This window comes from Balaenoptera acutorostrata, chromosome 16 (genome assembly GCF_949987535.1).
Source record: "Balaenoptera acutorostrata chromosome 16, mBalAcu1.1, whole genome shotgun sequence".
Taxonomy (NCBI): domain Eukaryota; kingdom Metazoa; phylum Chordata; class Mammalia; order Artiodactyla; family Balaenopteridae; genus Balaenoptera; species Balaenoptera acutorostrata.
Window position 1 is genome coordinate 85,016,231 of NC_080079.1, and position 20,884 is coordinate 85,037,114.

At 40.6% G+C, this 20,884-nt stretch overlaps 1 protein-coding gene across 4 annotated transcripts in view; it reads left to right on the forward strand.

Moving 5' to 3' along the window:
* Positions 1-20,884, forward strand: part of ARID5B (AT-rich interaction domain 5B) — a 189,879-nt gene that overhangs the window by 149,872 nt on the left and 19,123 nt on the right. For all 4 annotated transcript variants that reach the window (XM_057530645.1, XM_057530646.1, XM_057530647.1 and 1 more), the window contains 3 exons: positions 622-826; positions 2,776-2,828; positions 12,452-12,549. In XM_057530645.1, the coding sequence (XP_057386628.1) occupies positions 622-826; positions 2,776-2,828; positions 12,452-12,549 (356 nt within the window). The remainder of the gene's footprint in view (positions 1-621; positions 827-2,775; positions 2,829-12,451; positions 12,550-20,884) is intronic.

Here is a 20,884-nt window from a genome sequence, read left to right on the forward strand (position 1 = left end):
GAGCCTGCGCGTCTGGAGCCTGTGCTCCGCAACGGGAGAGGCCGCGATAGTGAGAGGCCCGCGCACCGCGATGAAGAGTGGCCCCCGCTTGCCGCAACTAGAGAAAGCCCTCGCACAGAAACGAAGACCCAACACAGCCATAAATAAATAAATAATAATAATAATAATAATATAATAAAAAAAAAAAAAAAAAAAAGACGGGAGAATGGTCCTAAGTGGATGCAAACACTGTTTCTGGTTTCGTATCAACATACTTGTAAGGCGTCTAAAAGAGGCTGGCACAGGTTGGCAAACCATGGCCCACTGGCCACCTGTTTCTATAAATAAAATTTTATTGGAACACAGCCTCATGCGTGCATTTACATATTGTCTGGGATGGCTCTCGTGCTAGAGCTGAGTAGCCGTGACCAAGACGATAGTGCCCAAAAGCCTGCCATAGTTACCCTCGGGCCCTTCACAGAAATTTACCATCTCCTGGTCTGAGACAATTCATATTCAGCGGTGCCTCTAAGAGCTATTTCAGGGCAAGGGTAGTTTACTGGTTCCTGTCCTAGCTATGTCTTTGTAAGTGTTCCAGAGCTGTGCTTGATTTGATGTGGCATGTTTTTTTCCCTTTTCCAGGTGAAATGTGAGGCCAGGTCAGCCTTGACCAAGCCGAAGAATAACCATAATAACTGTAAAAAAGTCTCCAATGAGGAAAAACCAAAGGTTGGAATTGGTGAAGAGTGCAGGGCAGATGAGCAGGCCTTCCTGGTGGCACTTTATAAATACATGAAAGAAAGGAAGACACCAATAGAACGAATACCGTATTTAGGTTTTAAACAGAGTAAGTATACTTGTTTTCATTTCTGAAATATCAAAAGCGCTCAGATTCTTTGAATTGGGAAAAAAGAATTTTGACTCAGGATTATGTTGAAATCCTATTCTGGGGATGATGCTTTCTGTTTATACTAAATCCACAAATCATCCAGGCCAGGAATTTTTCCCCCTGCCTCTTTCCGCGATATTGTTCCCTTCTGGGGCAGTTGCAGTGAGATATTTATAGGCTCGAATCCACTGATTATGACTGGAAATAGACATGTTGAAAGTTTCTCATTTTCTGTTTTGTCAGTCTTGAGTGTCTGTAACGCCTTTCTTCTGAGATAATAATATGACGTAGCTTTATCAGGCACAGATGTTGCCTGAAGAGACAGCTTTTAAAAGGAGGACATTTAAAGATGGACAAAACAACCACAAAGAGAAAACATATTTCCTAAGCCCCAAAATTTGTTAGGAGATAACAAAAACCTGATGACTTCAGAGGAAGCAAGAAATACACAAATTTGAACCGAGGGCCCAATTTTGAATTACTTTGACATGTACATGTAAGCGTCATCACATATTTTAAAGTAGAACAGGGAAGTCTTAGCTGAGCAGAATTCCTTATAAAAAGAGAAGAAACCCAGACCCTGTCCTGGTTTCACAACTGAATATATATACTGCCTCTGTCTGGACTTTGTGGCACACAAAGCAATGAGCCCCTGGCTTGAAATAGTATTTTCTCCAAATGCATCTTCCTAGATTAAAACCATGTGTCATTTTGATGAAGAATGTCAAACCTGTGTGTTTTACATAACAATTTACATACCCAATAGCAACTGGCACTGATTGCAAGAGAACACTCGCAGCCATTATAAACTTATATAACTACGAATGATTACAATGTTTGTCTGAAAACTGGTTGCTTGAAATAGAAGTAAAATTAATGTACTATGAACAGCTTTGTTGCATTATGCATTGGTTCAGATTAAATCAAGGCTGAGGCAGGGCTCTTGATAGCTTTGAAATAGTGCAGGGTTCAATGAGGCTTTTCGAACGTGTTGTGTCAAAGAGCCTTCTTTTTTTTTTTAATTTTAATTTTATTCTTCATTTCCTTTCCCAAGGAATTACTTGAAGTTCAATTTTCCCCTCTTGTGAAAGAATCAAATCCGTAGCAGTCCCATTCCATGGTATTTAGTACAAATGAACAGGGTTGCTAGCAATTTGGCGTAGATGTTTAATAGCATAAACACATGCATGCCCTGAGAAGAGAAAATTGTTTTTAAAAATATAAATTTGCAACATCACACAGGCAAGTTAGGGGACTGAGTGGACAAATGACTCAATTCCTCTGTGAACCAGTATCTTCCTTTCCTTTGATCTGTTGTATCACTGCAGCCTCAAGGGTGAAATAGCTGTTTTCCTTCTCAGTGCAAGGTACCATGTGCTAGTGAAATATGCTATGAGCTTTTAATATAGTGCTGCCATCAGACATTCTATTAAGAAGCTAATCATATATTAAAGTGGTTGTTATTTATTGATTATGGAGAGTTCTTATCTGAAGGAGGCATTATATATTACCGTTTAGTCAATGGCTTCTTTCTAAGGGTCCTACAAGAACAACCCCCGTTTTGAAATCCCCCTCTTTTCCCAAGGAGGCTGTAACTTAGCTTCCCTTGGTCTGCTGATGGCAATAGGACTAAAAATTGTGTTTGTCCTTTATCCTAAAAGTAGAACTATTTCCGTATTTGTGACTGTTTCTTAAGAAATATTTTAAGTGGTACTAATATATCCTGTTGTTGAACACCCTTTGGCAAATTGTTTCCTAAGAACTTAGCTCCCTGGGTTACGTTTAGTATTTCTTTTTTTTTTTTTCTCTTTCTCATTGAAAAAAAACAAAGCAAAATGTTTTAATTGACATTTCTTGGAAATATGTTAATGCAATGCTTATCTAAATACTTATTGTCCCTCTAACAGTTAACCTTTGGACTATGTTTCAAGCTGCTCAAAAACTGGGAGGATATGAAACAGTAAGTGTTTAAGCGACTTAAATGAAATAGTTTTGCAATCTAACCCCCCACCCGCACCCTGCTGTGACCAAAATGGAGAAAATGCAAAAGCAAACCATCGCTGACTTGCCTTTTCAAATGGCTCTACACTTTTGGGGGTTTATTGGGCCGCTTTTGGAAACAGTCCCAATTAGTTCCAGGTTTGGCAAAATTGTAAACTTGTCGTAAAAACTACAAGTGGAAAACATATGTAACTCTCCCCTGTCAGGGAAATTAGTTGGGTCTGTAATTTTTTCCCATGTTGAGAAAGGGCTATTATTGTACAACAAGCCAAGATTGCATAAAAGAAATTTCCCTTGGCAACATACCTGACATCTGTTCATGTCTAATATGGGAAATGTATTAAAGGCTTTCAAAAGTAATCAGTATTGGCCATTAAAGAATAGAATGCAGCAGAATCTCCTCTCATTCTAGGGCAAAGAAGCTTTATTAGACAAGGGTCAGTGCCGCATAAACAGGAAGTTATCAAACTTATTCAGAACAGGCTCTGACACTCTTTATCAGCTAATTCTAACTGACAGGAACGGGTTATTTTTAGCTCACAGGAAAATCTGATGGCCACGGAGGTTTACAGCATGTATTTTGAACTGATAAAATGTTAGAGCAACAGACTCAGATTAAAATCTTGAAAGAAGAAGAGAGAGCTGCACTAATATAGCACGCAGAGATGACATCTGTAATAAAATCAAGTGACACAGGAAGATGTCGTCATTGGAAAGATTTTTCTCCTCCACACAATGATCAGATTGAGTTGTGCAGGTTCTTCTACAACTGAAGAAGAAATTATTTTTTTTCTTTCCTTACAGAGTAACCTGGGGTATGTCCCTGTATCGTAGTAAAATGACAGTAAGAGACACAGAGTCAAGAAAATGAAATTCATTTTAACCCAAAATAATGAGTGTTTCTTGCCAGATATAGCATATTGTTCCACAAACTAATGTAAGGGTGTGATGTCAGGGGCTTGGGATGGGAAAAGATAGCAAGTGTTATGTGACTCACGTAATCTGGTATTAATGTGGAGATACCTGCTGTGAATTCTGACTAAAAATTCTTTGATGTGAGTCTATATACATGTAAAATGCTTATTTAATATATGGGCAGTGCATAGGTTTTTATAAGGAAATCGAATACTCATATGAGGTACATTTAAAGGTGCACTTCATAGACATGAATTTGTTTAAAATATTTGTTTTACCAAGTGCCGTATTGAAAAATAAATAATGTAATTTTTCACTTGGTTGGATCTGTTGATAGGACAGGGAGTTTGACTCCTTCCCACTGTGGCTCATAGTTTTGCAAAATCTTGAGCTAATTATAGCTTTTGTGCATGTGAAAAAGCTGATAACTTATTCAGTGTTAGTCTCATAAATTGAGGAGTCAACCCCATAGCTTAGACTTTTAAGCCTAACCTTTAATGTTCAGAATAGGAATACACATTCTTACAGACTGTGACTGCAGGCAGTTACATGATATTGCACAACATTTAGAATGTCTTTTTAAACCCAGGAATTTTTTGTTATTCACTGATAGGGAGAGTGCCAGCAAATTTCACAGAATCAGTTTTTCCTGCTTTTGTATCTTCTGTATTTGCACAAGGATTTTTTTTTTTTTAACATGCAATAGCAAAGTGGTGTAGAAAATACAGAAGAAACTTCTGATGAGTCTCAAGGCATTTGCAATACTCTTTGAACAACCAGTGATTATTCTTCTGTTGAATGAATGAATGAATGAATGAATGAATCACACAATCAGCAGATCACCTGACCACATATTTACTGAGTGTCTTATGTGTATAAGGTATTGTGTTAGACACTCTGGGAGACATAAAAATATCTAGGCCAGGGGTTCCAGTTGCTTACCATCCAGGAAAGGCAGTAATTATAAGACAAGGTGGAAAAAAAGATCAGTGCCCAGTTCAGGTAAAGTACTTCCTCGTTTAGAGATGAGGAAGAAAGACTTATGGCTCTGATGCCAGTTGAGCAGAATTTTGGAGAACGGATGGAATTTAGACATGAAAGATCATGGCCTTCTTGGAAGAGAAAATCAGATGGGGAAACAAACTATGTAGGTAGAATAAAGTTGGGTATAGAGAGTTTGTAACTTAAAGTAGAGTCACTAGGTGGTGGGGATAAGTGACCATGAAGAGGAATCCAGAGAGAAGGATGGAACCAAGGGAAGAAGGCCCTTGGATGCTAGGCAGTGAGGGATGGGGCTGGGGGGCTATGAAGATTGATAACAAGTTAAGTGTTACGTTTTGCCACGTACTCTTCCTGCACTGTGTCGTGCTGGATGGAGTGGAGGAGAGAGTGAGTGGGATGGGTGAACATGGCAAGACCAGACTGGCATCCGCTTTCCATCTGGTTATGTGCTTCACGTCTCTGTAGCCAAGCCACAAAGAGGACTGGTGACCTGTGGGGTGGCCCTTTCCCTCCTTCCCTCACCACTCACCCTTCAACTCCTTCATCCTTTGGTGGGTCCCTGCCACTCTTCACAATACGCCATATTTTTTCATCTCATCTCAAGCAGTGAATCTACGTGGCTATCTCACTATAAAATCTATTTGGGGCCATAAACTGAATGAAGCCAACTGGTGGGATTTTTCCTGCCTTCTTTCTTTCCTTCTTTCCTTCTTTCCCTCCTTCCTTCCTTCCTTTTTAAAAAACGCCTCATACTACCTGTTGGCCCTGCAGGCACTTAAGTTTGCCACTCCCATTCTACCTTTAAGCTTTTGAACCTGTGAAGTACAGAAAACATTTTTCTCTAGTATATTTTGACTAATAAAACCATGAGATGCTCAATGGGGATTCAGTTGTGAAGTCAGTGCAGGAGATGTATGAACAATGTCCAGAGTCTGAGGACCTATCCTTGTCATCACAGCCTTACTAGAGGATACTTATCTGTGAGATTATCTGATATCGGAAGCAAGTGTAGACTTGTCATTTAGAGCTCAAAAGAGATCTTAGAATCTTCGAGATCAGTGAAGAAGATTCTAAAGGCTTCCCAGAGGCTACTCAAGAACTGGGGCTCAAATTTTCAATGGGGAACTTTAAAGTGTAAGTAGTTTTCTAGGTCTCTAAGATATTAACTCTGGGGTGGGGCCTGGCCTGAGAATTTGAGAATCCTTTTTTTTTTTTTTTTAAACTGCCCAGATTATGTTAATCCAAAGCTAATGGTAACAATGATTACTACACCTCATGACTCCTAGCTTCAGAAGCCCCCATCTAAGTCAAGTATCAAAGATTAGAATGTTGTCTTCATGCTAGTACTAAATAAACATGATAAACATGCCAGAATATTAACATTCCTTGGCTCAGAAGTAGCACAAAGTTTCCAATGAATATTTTTCCATTTGGTAAAGGGGCAATCTAAATTGGGACTCAATAAGCCACTTTCATTTTGAATAAGGAAAAGTGTAGCCCCCCAACTTTTTTATTTTTCACAAATTGGCCTTCGTGCAGAAAAGGATCCTTGCCCTGCTCCACATGAAACTGAGGCACAGGGAGATGAAATGAGTTGAATGGGGTCATCGTGGCGTTCTTCACATTCTGAATTGCTGAGAATTTTGTGCGTAATTACTTCAACCTCCATAGTATCACTGGGAAGAAAGAGATTTATAAATTCTTTGTGTCTTCCGTTCCCAGCAGTCTCTTATGTATCTTTTTATGTATTTGGGGTGATGTTTTGGGAAAAAAAAAAAAAAAGATCTAATAACCTACCTTCATTGGTAGCATCTTTCAGTCATTTCTTTGTACTTAACATGAACCTTACCAGATATACTAACTATTAGCTGAGATTTTCTTATTCTTGAGAAAAATGTGTGACCTTAGAAGATGGGTCAAGAAGTCTGGAAGATGTAAATACTCAGTAATAGTAAAAAATTGCAAGTTTAAAATGTGTAGATATATTTCTTCTGCTGTTAACTTGTGATTGGATAAAGACATCTCTCTGGAATTCCTTCTGGTTATAAAAAGAGGCCATCTTAATTGGCTTGTTTTTGTTTGTGGTTATAAACTATTCCAAACCTTCTGGTTCGAATTGAGGATTACGGATTATTTCATTTTAGTCCTTCACAACCCTCAAATTGAATAAAAAAAAAAAAAAAAGGAGCAGAAGTTCTATTTTAAGCCTTTACAGCATTCAACTAATGGCTATATTCTGTTCTCTTGGCCTCTTCTGCCTCTGCTAGAAATGTATATTGTGTCTCTGCACCCCTAGGTTTAGAGATCATAAATGTATTGAATGGATTTGATTTCCTAAAAAACAGTATACTGGCATTTTGATTGGTTGGCAATGAGGACCCTTCTTTAACAGTCATATATCCAATTTCTCCTTCCAAACATTTAAGAGTCCGGGTCACCTACCGTGGAAGAGGCAGAACTGAATCAAGTTTTGCTGATGACCTAAGGAGGTCTTCACTTCAGTGTCTGGTGAAGCAATTAAAGCTTGCAGAGTAGCTTGGGGTATTACCAGGATGCAGCGTGTTGATGATGGTTTGCTAAAGCGATTTCCATTTGGCTAAACATTTGATGGCGAGCCAGAGGCAATATTTGGAGAGAGGTTGAGTCGGGAAATGGGTCTTGAGTAAATCTTATCCTAGAGGCGGAGGACCATGCAAGTGCTGCCTTCTAAGAATGTCAGCTCACAGCCCCGCCTCGCCCCATGGGTGAGACCGGACCATTATTTCCCAACTGGAAGAAGTCACTTGTCTTCTTGCTGGAAGGATTAGGCTTTGACATCAGATGCTGGCTTTGACATCATTTCAAGACATCCTCTGAATCTAACCCTAGTTCTCTGGACAGACAAAGCCTCTTGCTTAATTCAGAATTCTCGAGGCCAAAGATGATGTCATATCGCTTTGAAAGGCTCCAGTTCCTGGAGTACTACCAGGAAAAAAAAGTCATCTTCCTTGAATGCAGTCCACCTTCAAGGTGTCCTGAGGAAAAAGGCTTTCTGACAGCAGCCTGGGCAACACTGCTCGCAGGCAAACTCTCCTTCTGACTTCGTGACGTCCTACACATTCTTACAATTAATATAATAGTGGAAGCACTGTTGTCCTAAAAGATTTCTGATGACTGTTTCCTCACCAGGCCACAGAAGTACCAAAATTATTTCATCCTAGAGACCTCAAAGGTAGGAAATATAAAGCCTCCAAGACTGTGTCTTGGGTTAAATAGTTTTCCAATTTTTTTTTTAAGTGACAGACTATTTTCATCAAATAAAATTATGGGAGGGACAGATTCCTTTCCCACTCACTGGGCCCATTTTCTTGGCAGGGATTAGCATTGTTGAGAGTTAGTTTCACGCCACCTTTTAAAACACCACCTGAATTCTAAAAAGCAGTTTGAAAACCACTGTACAGTCTGCCCTCTGTATCTGCGCCTCTGTATCTGTGGGTTCCACATCCGAAAATTCAACCAGTCTTGTATCGGAAAAAAAATTTTTTTTAATTCCAGAAAGTTCCAAAAAGCAAAACTTGAATTTGCCAAGTACCGGCAACTATTTACATAGCATTTACATTGTATTCAGTAGTATAACCAATCTGGAGATGATTTAAAGTATACAGAAGGACGTGCATAGGTTATATGCAAATTTTATATGGGACTTAGGCGTCCGCAGATTTTGGTATCTGCAGGGGTCTGTGGATGCAGAGGGGCGACTGTATTCCTAAGCAGTGAAAACTTCATGAACATGATAGGTGTAGAGTGCTTTTCACAGAGTTCCTTGGGTCTTATCCACACTAGGGAAAGAAGTAACTATCAAGTGTCTTCAGAGTGAGATTAAGTTTCATATGCACCTAGATTGGTTTACTTTACCTGGGTGTGGTCCGCTCAGTTTTCCGTCTTGCTTTATGGTTAATTGTATGGCGTTATGAATCCTGCTAGGTTGTGAACCCTTAAAAGCGGTGACGTCTCTTTCTTTTCATGCTATCACCCCACCCTCAACCCTCCACCCTCCCTTCCGCCTCCGATCCTCTGTACCTGGTAGCGTCCTAGAATGGTAAGCAGCAGCGGATGTGTTGAGGTCAGGAATCCAAGAGAAGTAACTGCTTGGATGAATTTTCTTTAGGAAACAGACAGCCACAGTTCTTTGTATCCTTAAAAACCTAAAATAATAGAAGGTCAGGTTGAAACATGAACATGTCCAGGAAGCCTGAGGCTTTATGAGAGAGTTGATTAAGCTAACCCCATGGCTAGATCAAACTTTCCAGCTGAATGGGGCTGGGGGCCAGATACCAGGAGGCAGACATTGCTTCTGCCTGAGACTGGGTTTAAAGCTTACACACATCCAGAGAGGACAACAGAATAAAAACCCAAAGCCAATGCGTACCTAGGCACGACGAAAGCCTATTAGTACAGAAGGCAGAGGTACACAGGTGGGGGCATGACGCCCAGGAGCTGTCCCAGCTCTGTCCTCCTCTCTCTCCTCATAGGGCTCTGGGACCCCCTGTAGGTTTGGACAAGGCGAGGATTTAGACGTTTCTTGCTGTAGAGCCTATGGTCAGCGTTTGAATTGAAAGCGCATCTGGGCACAAAAAATAAGAGACGTATACCCAGGAGAACTGTGTACTTAAAAGCATTTAGCAGTTGGAAAGAGCACATTTTATGACTTTCCTGTGGAAAGAAAATATCTCAAAATGGCCTGATTCATCCAGGATGGCCAGTGGAAGCTCAGTAAACAGTTGAGAACCCACTTCCTTGAAGGCCCAGCCCTTGTCTTTTCTCCACTGGTAAAAACTGTATTGAAACACCAGAACCTGCTAGCGGGGGGCTAACACAGACCCCTAGCCAGCTGCATATGGTTTATTAATGCCAAGTGGTGACTGATGCTGGCTTCCCGCTGCCACAGTTTCAATCCTAGTGTGAGGAAGATTTTTTGTTTTTCCTTTTGATAATTCATTATTTATTCTCAAAGAAGTTTTGTCATTTCTGTCATAGGCATGTGTTTAACAGGGCATCCCCTAGTCTGGATGATGGGTTGTGGGTAGGGAACACGGCCAGTTTCCACACATATCCCTGTCAGCAGTGGCCTCTTGTTCATTATATTTTTCACAGTCAGTAGTACTTTGTTTATATATTTGGTCATTTGTTTATTTTTGGGTATCTGCCACTAGGATGCAGTCATCTTGGGTGTTGGGTTTTTACTGTTGCCACCCAGCTGCTAGCACAGTACCCAACAAATGGGAGATATTCAATAAATGTTTGGTGAGTGAATGGATGAGTGAATGGATGGATTCTGGTATAATTGGGACTTATCCGTGACTTAATGGTGAACCTATGTTCTAACTAGAGACACAAGTGGGCAGGGTGGCAGGAACCACAGTTTTAATGGTTTTACTTTAAGAGTACAATCTCAGAGCACTGGTAACCCAACCCACCCCCTTATATTCTTGCTGACCTCGTAGTGATGCTATTTTCCCACTAGTGAGAATTTGAGAAATTGTAGCAGAAGCCATGGGTCCCACAGTTATCTCCTTCCTTTGAAGCAAAAGGCCCCTGGAGTTCTATATTGTCACCCTGCTACACTGTGCATCAGGTCATTCTGATCTGGAGGCTGCTTTGATGTAGTGGAAAAAAGTCTGCTCTTGGGACCATAAGACATCGGTATGAGTCCTGGCATTCCCACTCTGCTGCTCTGTGTCCTTAGGGAAGTCGTGCAACCTCTCTGAGACTTGTTTCCTTTGTCTGTGAATGAGATTCCTATAATCTGCCTCACAGGCTGATAGGAGGATTAAATGATATCATGGATATGAAAACTCTTTACAAAATATAAAATACAGTGTACACAAGAGATACAAGAATGACACGAGTGATGGTTTCTTTCTGAAGTGATTGCAGGAACACACATAGGCTATTTTCCAGGGCCCACACCTCACCTGAGGGAAGGGAATATGGAGATTTGTTTCAAGGGACTCAGTATTCTAAGGGCTTTGAGGAATAAGGTAGATACTTGGAAGAAGGAGAACCTGTTTATTCTTCTGTGATACACAGGTCTAGAATGGATCAGCCTGAAACTGTAATATTTAAAAGGTTGGAGGGAGATTGTAACTAAATATAAAATAATTACCAAAATATGTATTTTGAGTATTTTTAAAGGGGCTTGGAAAAACATTTATTATTATAATCTAAACCAAGCTACAGATACAGGAGGATTTTTAGTTATACCTGCTAGTAGATGTAAGAGGTGGCTCAGGCTAACAAGAGCTATTGAAACAAATTGGTTCGCGAATGCTTCATGGGAAATTGAACAATGCAAAACTCACATTGTCTCGAGGTCCTACCTGTGTCTGTTAAGAAGGGTTTATGGAAATGAAGGGGTTCTTTTTACTTGAAATGGAAAGGGTACCATTTACCCTATGATATTTAACCACCCTTCTCCTCCTGAGATCACAATCACAGAGCCCCTGGATGCACGCTGAGATTTTTTTTCACGCATTGCTGCCTCTAGCCCCTAAGTGAACTCCGCTGGCAGCTCTGCGGGTGTTTTTCAAAAGAAGCCTCCTGTTCTGATTGTTTAAATGCCACTGGCACCTCTGCCACGCCCTGCCCCCTGCACATTCCACTAACAGAGTTTTCCTGGAGCCCTGTTTAGAAACGTTCACAAGGATCTCAGAACTTGCTCGGTCTTCCCAGTTTCAAGGAAACACTAGATTGCTCAGATGTAGTAAATGACGTGGTTTCCCCAGATTAATCATTTGCTAGATCATGCATCTCTTATTTTGTAAAATCGTAATTTATATATAAAAATAAAATTAAAGAAAACAAGACCATAGTATGCCTTTCGGTATGTTGCAAGCTGTTTGTTTTTATTCACCCAACTCAGTAAAATACAGAGCTTACATTTTAACTTTGGAATATGTTAATTTTCATAGGATTTGATGGATATCCCATTTTCCTGACCTAAGTGAAGAAAAATAAACAGCTTGCGACATAGACAGTTTCAGATTTTGGTTTTGTTCTGATGGTTAGAGGAGCTGGCATAAAAATACAGCCTGAGATGACTATAAATTTCATAACCAACTTGATCATTTTAATTAATTTGTGTAGTAATTTTTTTTTTAGTTTTTAAAGTAGGCAACACATCACAATAGTTGAAAAACCGGAAGATACAAAAGCATGTTTTATGAAAACTCTGTCTTTACCTGTGTGCTTAGCCACCCATTACCATCCCCCTTAAGCAAGTAATGTTAATTCTGATTCACTTAGACTGCTACACTAAGATGTATGTTAGCTGAAATCTTATTTTATTTTGATGCTTTATCACATGACATAAAGGAACAGAGTATAAGTTTGGGACCTTGGGGGCAAATAACTACATGAATATCCAGGGAGATGCCTCAGATAAAAATGCGCTAAGGGTGACAAAATATAGAGCCCAAAGCAGAATTCCATTTTTACTGTAAAGAAAAATGCTAAAAGTGAGATCTTAGTATAAGCCCGTAAGTCTCCCATATATTCATTTGGACTTCTCTGTTTCTGGGTTTCCAGAATAGACCGTTCTCTTCTGACTGTTGCATATGTATTGAATCCTGGCACTGTGAATCTCTTATGATGCAAGATTAAATTTCTCATCGCCACTTTTTTCAGATAACAGCCCGCCGTCAATGGAAACATATTTATGATGAATTAGGCGGTAATCCTGGGAGCACCAGTGCCGCCACTTGTACCCGCAGACATTATGAAAGGTAAGGCACCCTTTCTTGGAAAGTCACTGATTAATTAAAAGTGTGTTACTTGGAAGTTAATTGGTCAAACGTAAGACCTTTTAGGAAACAGAAAGTATCCCTCTGGCATTTTACTTTGCATACTGCCTTGTGATTTTTAGGGAACATGGCTCTCTCTGGTTATAAGGGATGAAATTAGATTAAGTTCCTTTAGTTTGGTTTTATTCTGTGACCACCTGCCTGATAATACTTACCCTTCCCCGCCCCACCGCAAGCATAGATTATTCAATATGTTCTCTGTACTCTGTAGGTTTATTTGCTATGAGAACTTTCAGCTTCTGGAAAACTTTGAGCTTCTGGGGTCTGTGGTGTTACTATGAGGTTGCCATGTAACTGCATTAATATTGAAAAGTATTAATGTTGACTGTATTAATATTGAAAAGTAAGCATTTCTTTAATAAGAAAATTGGTCCCAGATAAGATCCATTGTTTTTTCCCATCTTGGTGTTTTTCTTCTAATGCTTTTTTTTTTTTTTTTAAATTATTTATTTATTTATTTATTTTTGGCTGTGTTGGGTCTTCGTTTCTGTGCAAGGGCTTTCTCTAGTTGCGGCAAGCGGGGGCCACTCTTCATCGCGATGCGCGGGCCTTTCACTATCGCAGCCTCTCCTGTTGCGGAGCACAGGTTTCCGACGCACAGGCTCAGTAATCGTGGCTCACGGGCCCAGTTGCTCCGCGGCATGTGGGATCTTCCCGGACCAGGGCTCGAACCCGTGTCCTCTGCATTGGCAGGAGGATTCTCAACCACTGCGCCACCAGGGAAGCCCTCTTCTAATGCTTTTGACCTAGGAAATCCTTTCTTGCCAAGCTCTGTGTGGTTTGGTTTTCTAATAATTTCAGCTTCTCTCAGAAAGGTGATGATAATGCAAACAAGAAATAATGCCAAATTGGCCTCCTCTGAGGGTTGTATCCTCAGGAATTTCTCCCCTTTGCATGAGGACTCTGTTACCCACAGTGCTGAAGACCAGTTAGCATAAATCACGCGTTATCCTTGCTCTGTACTTCCAGCCCCGACTTAATTTCTTTAGGTCATAACAACTTCCTTATCACTGGCATTTCCCTGCAGTAGTGTTGACCGACTTGGCTTCATGGTTTCAAATTCAGAGCTTGTGAGATCCAAGTAGAGGTGTCTGTGTGTCTGTGTGTGTTTTAATGATGGCCATGGATGGAATGAAGTCAAGACACGGTCAGCTGAGCAAACGGGCCAGTTAGGTTGCTCCTTTGAAAAATAAAACACAAGTGCTAAATTTGATGGTCGCTCTTCACATAGTCAGCTACCATTCCAACTTCAGCCCACACGCTTAACACCCGTCTTTGGATCATACAAATGCATCTTCAGATAATGTCACCGCACACATCAACTCTTAGTCATATTTCTTTTGAGTCCAATTATATTTTTATCTGCATTGCACTTAACACAGAGCCTCTTTTAGTATGGCCATTCAGTGAAACTTGGAATGTTTTTATAGGTATAATCATAGAAAATTGAGTTGGGTTTAGTACCCTATGAAAAATTCTCACAAAGTATTCCCAAGAGATTGCCTTACTTGACAGTGTTATAATCCAGAAAAGGATTTTTTAAAAATTGATAAGAGGAATTCAAATTATTACTTTTCATAGCATTGTTTGCAATATACTGCACGAATTTTTTAAATGTGAGTGTTATGTCTCGCAGTATTTAATACAAAAGCCCGCACCCTCACTGTACATAACACTTACAGCACTGAAGTTCTAGTACGAAAAGGCACTGGTACCTGGGGTGAGTGTTCGGTAGTGTCTGAGGTACCACAGTCATCTTGTTTTGATTATGAGTCAAGGCTTTAATCAAAACATTTTCATTAGCAACACTGTCTCTACTTGCAAAGTTTTTCTTAATGATAGTGAACCTCCCTTAGCTCCATGTGCAAACGTCCCCAACATGTGAACCGTCACACTTAAAGGACCAGATAGCAATTAAAATTTGAAAAAGGAGTGTTATCTCAGCTGTGAGCTGGCTCACCTAGTTAGAGTGAAAAATTAATCAAATGTATTACAAAGCATCACATGGTCAAAAAACAGATAAGGTTTGTAATAGAAAAAGGATTGGATTTCATAGTACTAGGTACGTGTGTGTGTGTGTGTATGTGTGTGTGGCTGTGTGTTTAATTTACTCAAGCAGTTGTGTGGATAAAAATAGCTTCACTCTTAAATGAAATGCCAAGATATGTTCTTTTGAAGGTTGTGTACTTTTGTTTTATGATTTACCTCTTCCTGGAGTAGCAGAATCCCACATGCCTTCAGTCAGTCAAAATGGAAAATTCTAATAGAGATACCTCCAACTTTAGCAACTAAAAACATTATTAAAGATTTTTAGAGATTTTTCTTCTCTCATTCTTGGGAGCAGACTTCATAAAGGTTTGGTCTCCCACTGGAATACATTTTTTGAAAAGCTATGTCGGTTACTGCTCCAAATCTAGAATTTGTTTGGTCAGTGTATCAGTCAGGATCCAGGAAGGAAAATAAAAATCCACACTAAGTATTCAACAAAGAGAATTTACTGTAGGGAACTGCTTAACAAGCGTTGGTGTGAAGCAGTCCACTAATATGGAGGCAGTAACCATAGGTTTCCTAGGGTTGAAGGAATAGAGAAAAGAAGGTAGGTTATCACCACCCAGAAGTTTGGAGAGTGGACCTCGCCAAACTGGGGTTCAGATCCCTCATAGGTAGAGGCGCCCAGCCAGTACCGGTCCTTCAGGGGCTCAGAGGAGAGGCACCGTGCTACGTTATTGTTGGGTTGGCACTGAAATGAACAGCAAGCAAAAGGGAAGGTGGTCCCTTCTCCCTTCCCCTGGCCTGCTAGGGCCCCATTTGCAGAACCCCAATAGGAAGACAGCTGACAAGAGAGACATGTAATTTATGTTGTCCCAGTCCCAGCATCACCAAGCGGAGCACAGAAGAGTGGATTCGGAGTTGAGAGACAGTAGTCAGCTGTGGGCGCCCCATGGGGCCCCCAACATAGAAATCCCTGCACAGAACCTGAAACCCAGGTTGGAGCACAGCTGTTCCAGGGTGATTAGCACGGTCCTTAACCCGTTCTTGGCATATTTGCATTTCCTTTCTTTTTTTTAATTTAATTTTTATTTTACAGTGGAGTATAGTGGATTTACAATGTTGTTTGTTTCAGGTGTACAACTAAGTGATTCAGTTATAGATATACATGTATCCATTCTTTTTCAGATTCTTTTCCCATATAGGCCATTGTGTAGAGTATTGAGTAGAGTTCCCTGTGCTATACAGCGGGTCCTTGTTGGTTATCTATCTTATGTATAGTAGTGTGTGTACGTTAATCCCAAGCTCCTGATTTATCCCTCCCCGCCATATTTCCCCTTTGGTAACCATAAATTGTTTTTGATATCTGTAAGTCTGTTTCTGTATGGTAAAATAAGTGCATTTTTATAATTTTTTAAAAACTAGATTCCACATATGGGTGATATCATATAATATTTGTCTTTCTCTCTCTGACTTACTTCACTTAGTATGATAATCTCCAGGTCCATCCATGTTGCTGCAAATGGTATTATTTCGTCCTTTTTTATGGCTGAGTAATATTCCATTATACATATGTACCACATTTTCTTTCTCCATTCCTCTGTCAATGGAAATTTAGGTTGCTTCCATGTCTTGGCTATTGTAAATAGTGCTGCAGTGAATATTGGGGTGCATGTATCTTTTTTTTTTTTTTTTAAAGAGTCTGTGTTTTTTAAATTAATTAATTAATAAGTTTTTTTTTTTTTGGTTGCTTTGGGTCTTCGTTGCTGCACGCAGGCCTTCCTCTAGTTGCAGTAAGCGGGGGCTACTCTTTGTTGAGGTGCTCAGGCTTCTCTTTGCGGTGGCTTCTCTTGTTGCAGAGCACAGGCTCTAGGCACGTGGGCTTCATTAGTTGTGGCACGCGGGCTCAGTAGTTGTGGCTCGCGGGCTCTAGAGCGCAGACTCAGTAGTTGTGGCTCATGGGCTTAGTTGCTCCGCGGCATGTGGGATCTTCCTGGACCAGGGCTTGAACCCGTGTCCCCTGCACTGGCAGGCAGATTCTTAACCACTGCGCCACCAGGGAAGCCCCTGTATCTTTTCGAATTATGGTTTTCTCCAGATATATGCCAGGAGTGGGATTGCTGGATCATACGGTAGTTCTGTTGTAGTTTTTTTAAGGAACCTCCATACTGTTCTCCATAGTGGTTGCACCAATTTACATTCCTACCAACAGTGCAAGAGGGTTCCCTTTACTTCACACCCTCTCCAGCATTTACTGATTGTAGATTTTTTGATGATGGCCATTCTGACTGGTATGAGGTGATACCTCGTAGTGTTGATTTGCATTTCTCTAATGATTAGAGATGCTGAGCATCTTGTCATGTGCTTTTTGGCCACCTGTATGTCTTCTTTGGAGAAATGTCTATTTAGGTCTTTTGCCTGTTTTTTGATTGGGTTGGTTTTTGTTTTTGTTTTGATACAGAGCTGCATGAGCTGTTTATATATTTTGGAGATTAATCCCTTGTCGGTCACATCATTTGCAAATATTTTCTCCCATTCTGAGGGTTGTCTTTTCATTTTGCTTATGGTTTCCTTTGCTGTGCAAAAGCTTTTAAGTTTAATCAGGTCCCATTTGTTTATTTTTGTTTCTATTTTCATTACTCTAGGAGGTGGATCAAAAAAGATATTGCTGTGATTTATGTCAAAGAGTGTTCTGCCTGTGTTTTCCTCTAAGAGTTTTATAGTAGGCACTTCCTTTTGCCATCTTAGTCCCTCTTGCGTTGTTGTGGTCAGATACAAGGGGTGTCATGAATAATTAGTAATCTATAATAGTTAAATCAATCATCTGCAAATATTGGTATTTTTTAAAAAAAAATCAGACTCTACTTACCATAATGCCACCCTCCCTCATTTGAATGATGCTCTAAAGGAATCACCCGTACTCCTGTGTGCTGTGGTGGGGAGAAATGTCTGCGAATCACTGCACTAGATGTCTTACTTCTCTTTGATGGTTCTACCAAAGAAGGGAAGAGTATACACTCAGATCTGTCCAGGGACTTGAACCAGTTATGCTTTGGTCAAAGAAAAGGCTGAAGCTCTTGACTACAACTGTGTTGAGTGATTTTGGCAGATTTCATTCATTCCTGCTAGTTATAGGCTGTGCTAACACAATTAAAACAGAGATGACTAGATTGGTGAAGGGCCATTGTCTTCCAGAAGGTTCAGGGAGTTTTAAAGGGTCAGGGTTTTGTGAGCACGCATCTAGTCTGGAGATGCCCTTGGAAATGTTTAAAGCCTTCCAAACCAGATCGGAATGATTGGAGCGCCCCCTCTGCTGCCAGTTCACCTGGGCTCTTGTTTTCACTCTAATACAGAGACTGGCTCCTTTTCCTATTTCCCTGCCACCAGCTTTGCTTTCCTAGAAGATGAAGAAGCAGTGAGTGATCTACTATGCATTATCCACTGATGTATTTTTCATGCAGTGTGGTTCATGCTTCCAGTAAATGTTATTTTCCAACAAGAAAAAAGTAGCCGGTTCCCTCAGTAAATGTTACTTGTATATTAGTTGGGCACTTTTGGTTTATTAATGAGTGTAATAATGAAAGTGCAGGTTGTTGAAAAGAATCAATGTTGTTTTTATTTAAGGCATAGCAGGAATGGTACAATGCCTGTGAATGCATCATTGTCGCTGAAGGCCTGACTGGTCCAAACTTGCCTCTGATTGGTTTAAATCAAATAGGTCCAAGCACTTCATAAAAATGTCTTTGTCAGCCTGGTTTTGCTTCCAAACCTATTCATCTCTGTCAGTTTTTAATATTAGTACCAGGCTCCTGGCCACAGTCCATTAGTACTGTACTTAATTGCTCATGTTACAGATGATCACCAATATAAGAAGCATTAATGTTTCCCCATCGAAAGACTGTTGCTATGTAGATGTCTCCAACTCAGCAAAGCTTATGAAGTGTGGTTATTCTGGACATTTCTTGTTCAGGATTTATAGATAAAGTTACTGTAGATTATAATGCAAAGAAAAATGCCCACCTCCTTCTGTGCAGGACACTTCTCAGTGGAACATTTTCTTTCTCGTTCAACTCTTCGTTGAAGATGCCCCAAATAACTTTCTTTTATCAGTAAAGGAACAAAAAGGAAAATGGTTACATTAGTGGAATTCTCTTAGCTTGATTTTCTGGAATAGTAATTCACTTTAAAGACTGTTTTCACATGCAGATTTGTTTTCTCTTTTTTTTTTTGTTTTGTTTTTTAAGCACATTCAAGGGGGAAAAAAATCTTTACACAGAATACCAGATTACTGGTTTTAATTTTCCTGAATAAATTACATGGTCTGTGTCTGTGGAGCACATGAAATTGTTACTAGGGATTTTAAAAGGAGCATTAAGGCAAAAGTACTTTATGATGTGCTTTTCTGAGTATTTAGAAAATCATAAACAAATGTATTTGTTTGTGGGGGAAATGAACAATTATGCCTCATCTTCTTCTGTACTTAATGCCCAATTTCAAAGTCTCCCGTCTTGCTTTTCCCACAAGCATTCCTGGGCTGAGACTGTCCTGCCGCCTGGCTGAGGCGGCTTCCTGGGCAGTGACTTGGGGGGAGCTGCACCCAAGCCCCATGCATTTGGGCAGAACCCGAGTAATAGTCAGATGGAGCTTCGGCCTTTTTTTCTCTGCAGGTGGAAGGCAGTGTGTGAGAGGTTCACGTTTTAAATAAGATAAGTATGTGCTTTAAGGTAAATGCCAAACGTACATCAGGTTCTAAGGGACTCAGCCAGTCATACTGGGGGAAGCCAAGGGGAAGTAAGGCGGGCTACAGCTCTGTTCATGTCCAGCTCAAGACTTGGTGCCTTCGTGCTCATTTTGACATCCTTGGAGTTAATCAGTACACAGTTCAGGGGGCCACAGGCAGGATACACAGATTTCAGGGATCCTTTAGCAATCCTCTAGACCAGTGTTACTCAAGTGAGGTTCTTCTGGCCCATCTGTGCTCTGTGAATGGGGCAGCTATGCAGAAGCACTGATACACTTACATGGCAGTTTGCCAGAATAATTTTTTTTTAATGGGAACTTGCATTTTGTATGTCTTTTAAAATTTCTCATTTTCCTGTTAATTCCTTTTTATGGTATTTTACAAAAGTGTCAGTCAGCAACAGACAGGAAATTTAGGAAACTAGCCCCTCTCACCAGGTCACTGGAGAAGCAGCGCTCCACACCAGTGGTCACAAACTCAGATGTTGATGGGGGCAGGTAGCATGGGTGAGCACAGGTGTGGCCAGGCTGGAAAGTGCCAAGCACACAGCCGGGCGAGAGAGAGGCCCAGGGGGATCAGCGACGCTTACTGCCTTAGAAGGATACAGTCTCGGTGCTTCCAGACCTTCCATGTTCTGGAGATAATTTTTATGTGAAATCACCCAACTTACAAATACTGGCTCCAGTATTTCTGAAAATATTTTATGTAAACTAAACTAAACATGCCTGTGGGCTGCTGTGTTCCACGAGGACTGAACTGTCTCTGGCATCGGGCTATAATCCAGCCTCTGCTTAATCGCCCTGCAGTGGGAAGGCAACGAAGAAGCACCACTGTTGAAGGCACTCTTCATCCGTACACTCTTCCCCATACTGAGCAACATACCTGTGGCTTCCCATTGACTCTACCTTGCCTTTTGGGGCTGACTCATTCCACATGCTCTTTTTTCTCGGTGATGGGCCTCCTTACACTTGGCAAAGCTCCTCTCTCACTTCAAGTCTTCCTAATCCATTCATTCAAGCCTCAGAGCACGATATATGGACTTTCACCAGTTTGGCTTGCTCTCGTGTAAATGCCTCCCATTCGTGTCACTTAGAAGACCCAAAGCTGTTCCAGATGTCGCATATAGTATTTCTTGGGATGTGGGCAGTGTCAGAGCCTAAGATTACGTTTGAAATTGGTGGCCAGTTTCTTTTTCTCGGGTAGGATAGATTTGCCATTTGATTGACTGCCTTTTTCCTTTGCTGCTGCCCTCAAGAGCCAGTTGGTGTTTTCTGAACATCTACCAAGAATAGGGCTGGCAAAAAATGAGGATGTGCCCATGCTGCCACATTCATGGCAGAGACTGCTAAGGGAACGTGATGCCGCTTCCCGAGAACCCAGGCTCAGCTTCACAATTCTCCTCAATATGGCGCCCGTAGGCACTACTGCCAACTCACTAGAACTGGGAGGTGCTGTGACCCTCTCTTTTTTTTTTTTTATATAAAATTTGCTTTCTTTTTATTTTTTTTTTGTTTATTTTTTTGAATT